At 31.3% G+C, this 6,599-nt stretch overlaps 1 protein-coding gene across 1 annotated transcript; it reads left to right on the top strand.

Moving 5' to 3' along the window:
* Window positions 1–2,179: 2,179 nt before the first annotated feature.
* On the top strand, window positions 2,180–2,578 carry LOC139852265 (uncharacterized). Its single transcript, XM_071841519.1, has one exon. It carries the CDS (start codon window positions 2,180–2,182, stop codon window positions 2,576–2,578), a length of 399 nt encoding a protein of 132 aa, XP_071697620.1.
* The last annotated feature ends 4,021 nt before the right edge of the window (window positions 2,579–6,599 follow it).

The following is a 6,599-nucleotide window of genomic DNA, read 5'->3' as shown; positions in this document are numbered from 1 at the left end:
AGTTATAGGTTTAACCTATATATATCAAATCGTAACAATAGACCACAAGATTTCATATTTCAATACACATCCCATACATAGAGATAAAAATCATTCATATGGTGAACACCTGGTAACCGACATTAACAAGATGCATATATAAGAATATCCCCCTCATTCCGGGACACCCTTCGGATATGATATAAATTTTGAAGTACTAAAGCATCCGGTACTTTGGATGGGGTTTGTTAGGCCCAATAGATCTATCTTTAGGATTCGCGTCAATTAGAGTGTCTGTTACCTAATTCTTAGATTACCAGACTTAATAAAAAGGGCATATTCAATTTCGATAATTCAACCATAGAATGTAGTTTCACGTACTTGTGTCTATTTTGTAAATCATTTATAAAACCTGCATGTATTCTCATCCTAAAAATATTAGATTTTAAAAGTGGGACTATAACTCACTTTCACAGATATTTCCTTCCTCGAAAATAAGACTTGGCCACGGATCGATTCACGAACCTATACAAATATGTACATATATATCAAAGTAAGATCAAAATATAATTACAACCATTTTTATTATGTTTTAAAGATTTGAGTGTATTAAGTCAGCTGTCCTCGTTAATAACCTACAACTAGTTGTCCACAGTTAGATGTACAGAAATAAATCGATATATATTATCTTGAATCAATCCACGACCCAGTGTATACACGTCTCAAGCTAGATCACAACTCAAAGTATATATATTTTTGGAATCAACCTCAACCCTGTATAGCTAACTCCAACATTACTACATATAGAGTGTCTATGGTTGTTCCAAATAATATATATACATGGGTCGATATGATATGTCAAAACATTTGCATACGTGTCTATGGTATCCCAAGATTACATAATATATTAGAATACATATATAATACAATACAAGTTAGCTAGGATATGATTTGTATAGATTTGTTAAACATTTCCCGTAGCTAAAAAGATCAAAAATATCCAATCTTGTTTTACCCATAACTTCTTCATTTTAAATCCGTTTTGAGTGAATCAAATTGCTATGGTTTCATATTGAACTCTAATTTAAGAATCCAAACAGAAAAAGTATAGGTTTATAGTCGGAAATTTAAGTTACATGTCAATTACTAAAGAGGTAGTCATTTTCGTCGAAAGAACGACATCTTGATGACCGTTTTGAAAAACATACTTTCACTTTGGGTTTATGAGATATTTCATGCTAGTTGCCAAATGATGGTTCCCACATGTGTTAGGTGACTCACATGGGCTGCTAAGAGCTGATCATTGGAGTGTATATACCAATAGTACATACATCTAAAAGCTGTGTATTGTACGAGTACGAATACGGGTGCATACGAGTAGAATTGTTGATGAAACTGAACGAGGATGTAATTGTAAGAATTTTTGTTAAGTAGAAGTACTTTGATATGTGTCTTGAAGTCTTTCAAAAGTGTAAGAATACATATCAAAACACAACATGTATATACATTCTAAAGGATTCGTTAAGTCTTCGTTAGTCGTTACATGTAAGTGTTGTTTTGAAACCTTTAAGTTAACGATCTCAATTAATGTTGTTAACCCAATGTTTATTATATCAAATGAGATGTTAAATTATTATGTTATCATGATATTATGATGTATGAATATCTCTTAATATGATATATACATTAAAATATCGCTACAACGATAATCGTTACATATAAGTCTCGTTTCGTAATTCTTGAGTTAGTAGTCTTGTTTTTACATATGTAGTTCATTGTTAACACACTTAATGATATATTTAAAGATCATTTTATCATGTTAAATATAGTGTATCAATATCTTAATATGATACATATGTATTTAGTAGACGTTATCATAACGATAATCGTTATATATATCATTTCGAGTTTCTTAACTTAGTAATCCCATTTCTTATGTATATCACACATTGTTAATATACTTAGTGAGATACTTACTCATCATAATCTCATGTAAACCATATATATATATATATGTCTATATATACCACAACATGTAGTTTTTACAAATTTGTAACGTTCGTGAATCGCCGGTCAACTTGGGTGATCAATTGTCTATATGAAACTTATTTCATTTAATCAAGTCTTAACAAGTTTGATTTCTTAACACGTTGGAAACATTTAGTCATGTAAATATCAATCTCAATTAATATATATAAATATGGAAAATTTTGGGTCACTACAACATCAGCATCTTCGAAACAAGTTGATTCCTAAAAAAGTTGAGATTTTCGTGTGGAGACTGTTACACAAAAAGTTACCCGTTCGGATCGAATTAGACAAGCGAGGCTTAGATCTTCATAGTGTACGATGTCCTCTTTGTGATGACGATGTAGAATCGGTGGCTCATATATTTACTTCATGTAAGCATGCGTGTGATATATGGGGTAGAGTTGCTAAATGGTGGAATCTAAGCAACTTCACTTTCAATTCCATTGGAGATGTTTTAAAAGCAGTCGGATTCTCATCCATATCTCATTCAGGAAAGTCAACTCTACAAGCTACGTTTTGGGTTAGTGCGTACGTGATTTGGAAGAACCGAAACAATATGGTTTTCTAAGGCAAAAGCTGAAGCACCCCGGTCGCATTGAACGAGATTCAAATCTTATCATTCGAATGGATCGCTTCTCGAGTTAAAGAAAAAAAATTGAATTAGCTCACATGGATTTCAAATCCTAGTGTATATCTTTCTTCATAGTAGGGTTTCTCCCTTTGTAACCTTATATTGTAAATTGTATGTTTTGTGTTTGTCTTATCTCATGTTCGTGTTGTTTTTTCTCATAGGGTGATTCACTCATTGTAAGAATCCCCGGTTTGTAAGTTTTTTCGAGTTCTTAATAAAATTTGCCTTTCAAAAAAAGAGAATTTTTTTATCTTATAAGTTTATTTATGAATTTTGCTAACGACAAACTTAAGTCGTTAACATCCATAAATTCATTGTATATTTGCATAACCCTCATAAAAAATTAATATAAATCGTTATGCACGGTCACAAGATTCGTTATATTTATTATTTTGTACATATTTCTTTCTCTTTTATCTTTCGAATAATTCAATTTGTAACTACCATCAAAAAATAATATATACCAGTAATATTTTTATTGGGCGGGTGTTCACGTGGTAGAGTTGTATAGAGTCTACTTTATTATTAGTACAAATTGTCCACATTTTATATGTATTAAACCTTTTATTAATATTTATGGAGTACATATATTATATCGAGCTCAGTTTATTATTTATGTACAAGTGAAGAGACTCGTGAAATTACGGGTTAGTTTATTCGTCTCTAGAATCCACTTCATTAAACCAAAACCAAAATGAAAGCGCAATGATCCCCAATTAAGCATTCGCCGAATCTGCACTTTTTGAAACATGTCACTGATATTAATACTCACCCATTATACACCTAACACTCTAACCTTTGTTGGTTGAATGTGGGTTAATACACTAAACAATAAACTTAAGTATAATTAACCAAAGTATAATCAACCAAAGAATATATTTTGATGATGACACACACATACGCATAAGTGATGACTGACATCTTAACATAAAACACGATAGGTCACTAATCCATACTTTATCTTGCAAACGACCAAGTCAAACATAGGTTAAAGAATGAAATTAAAAGTTCAGGTAAACACACGGTCGAGGTACGGTCGACCGCATAGTCAACTGCGAAACCCCAAACTGAATTGCAACGCAGTTTTGTGAAAACAAGTTGCACGGTCGCCACCACGGTCAACCGCAGTGCGACCGCAGTTTCTTCTGTCATCGTTTTTGACCAAATAAAGTTTGACTAGTTTTCGACATCTATAATTCATGAAACATTTCTCAACATGCTTAGAATAGATGCCTTCTCCATACTCAATTGAGTTTTGGTCATAAAAACACTAATTATGATTAATTACGCCTAATGACATCTTAATGACAAATTAACCAAGATTAGGCATAACACATAAGTGTTAATCAACAACTTGTGATCTTAATTCTTATCTAGATATCCTTAGTATGATCATCAAATACCAACACACTTAAGCCAATATCACTAGAACAATAATTGCTATTAGAAATGACTTAGTGATTAATCAAGGCTAAATGAAGAACAATGCTCTCAAGGTTAAACTAGAAATGACTTGTAATCCTAAAACACACTTAGATACATTTAGGATGGTCACCAAGTCCCAACTAGAGATTGCTCTTCCCTTGTGCATGTGTTGGACATTAATGTGTGCTTACACATTAATCATGTAATGTGTTATATTGCACATTAAACTTATTAAGTGCTTGAATTATAAGTTGTGCAAGTATCTATATGATTGATCCTAGAATAACTATCTCTTGCTATGTGAGTATTACTTGTTACTTGCTAATAATGCTTAATACTCATAAACTTGTCAACTTGATTAATATGTTTGCCATGTGCTCATTAGTTAGGATTCAAGTAACTAACCTACTCCAATAGATTAAGTGTAAAATGGTTCACAATAAAACTATAGTCAATTGTCTATTTGGTCTAGTCTAAGTAAATAAGTGTGATTGCTTGTTCAAGAATAACTTAACCTTAATGTCTCTACATACTTCATGATTATCTTATAGAGACATTATTTAATTAATCCCTAACTAAACTCAAATGAAACATGACTTGTGATTAATTGGAACTAGGAAGTTAATGATATAGTGACTAGCCTTTAGAATTGAACCAAGAGCATTAATGTAACTAACTAAGTCTTGACCAAACTAAAATTTCCCTAAATATCAATCAAGACACTTCTCCAAGAATGTTGGGTTTGCTACTTTTGGAATGATTAGTCACTTTCATACAATAAGATCAAATCTCACACACTTAATGCATATAGTACTTGTATAGGATGTTTGGTTTCTTTTGCAGGTGCTAGAAGGAGTAAAGGTGCCAAAATGTGGTGTTTAAATCTGAGTCAAACAGTTATACAATGGATACCAATTTTGGACTGGAGCATGCACGGTCGCACCACGGTCGACCGTGCTAGCAACCGTGTGTTAACGGCTATTTTTTTAATCCCACTATAAAAGGAAAACATTTAAGAGCATTTGTGTAGTGACCCGAACTTTTCTATGTTTATATATATTAATTGAGATTGATATTTACATGATTAAATGTTTCCAACATGTTAAGCAATCAAACTTGTTAAGACTTGATTAATTAAAATATGTTTCATATAGACAATTGACCACCCAAGTTGACCGGTGATTCACGAACGTTAAAACTTGTAAAAACTATAAGATGACATATATATGGATATATATATATATAGTTAACATGATACTATGATAAGTAAACATATCATTAAGTATATTAACAATGAACTACATATGTAAAAACAAGACTACTAACTTAATGATTTTTAAACGAGACATATATGTAACGATTATCGTTGTAAAGACATTTAATATATATATATCATATTAAGAGATATTCATACATGATAATATCATGATAATATAATAATTTAAAATCTCATTTGATATTATAAACATTGGGTTAACAACATTTAACAAGATCGTTAACCTAAAGGTTTCAAAACAACACTTACATGTAACGACTAACGATGACTTAACAACTCAGTTAAAATGTATATACATGTAGAGTTTTAATATGTATTTATACACTTTTGAAAGACTTCAATACACTTATCAAAATACTTCTACTTAACAAAAATGCTTACAATTACATCCTCGTTCAGTTTCATCAACAATTCTACTCGTATGCACCCGTATTCGTACTCGTACAATACACAGCTTTTAGATGTATGTACTATTGGTATATACACTCCAATGATCAGCTCTTAGCAGCCCATGTGAGTCACCTAACACATGTGGGAACCATCATTTGGCAACTAGCATGAAATATCTCATAAAATTACAAAAATATGAGTAATCATTCATGACTTATTTACATGAAACCAAAATTACATATCCTTTATATCTAATCCATACACCAACGACCAAAAACACCTAAAAATACTTTCATTCTTCAATTTTCTTCATCTAATTGATCTCTCTCAAGTTCTATCTTCAAGTTCTAAGTGTTCTTCATATATTCTACAAGTTCTAGTTACATAAAATCAAGAATACATTCAAGTTTGCTAGCTCACTTCCAATCTTGTAAGGTGATCATCCAACCTCAAGAAATCTTTTTTTCTTACAGTAGGTTATCATTCTAATACAAGGTAATAATCATATTCAAACTTTGGTTCAATTTCTATAACTATAACAATCTTATTTCAAGTGATGATCTTACTTGAACTTGTTTTCGTGTCATGATTCTGCTTCAAGAACTTCGAGCCATCCAAGGATCCGTTGAAGCTAGATCCATTTTTCTCTTTTCCAGTAGGTTTATCCAAGGAACTTAAGATAGTAATGATGTTCATAACATCATTCGATTCATACATATAAAGCTATCTTATTCGAAGGTTTAAACTTGTAATCACTAGAACATAGTTTAGTTAATTCTAAACTTGTTCGCAAACAAAAGTTAATCCTTCTAACTTGACTTTTAAAATCAACTAAACACATGTTCTATATCTATATGATATGCTAAC

The sequence above is a fragment of the Rutidosis leptorrhynchoides genome, chromosome 6, assembly GCF_046630445.1.
Source record: "Rutidosis leptorrhynchoides isolate AG116_Rl617_1_P2 chromosome 6, CSIRO_AGI_Rlap_v1, whole genome shotgun sequence".
Lineage (NCBI taxonomy): Eukaryota > Viridiplantae > Streptophyta > Magnoliopsida > Asterales > Asteraceae > Rutidosis > Rutidosis leptorrhynchoides.
Note: the sequence above shows the minus strand (reverse complement) of the source record. Positions and strands in the feature narration are given on the sequence as shown.

Bases quoted from the DNA above. Each gene is read 5' to 3' on its own strand.
- LOC139852265 (XM_071841519.1), top strand. From the start codon at position 2,180: ATGGAAAATTTTGGGTCACTACAACATCAGCATCTTCGAAACAAGTTG.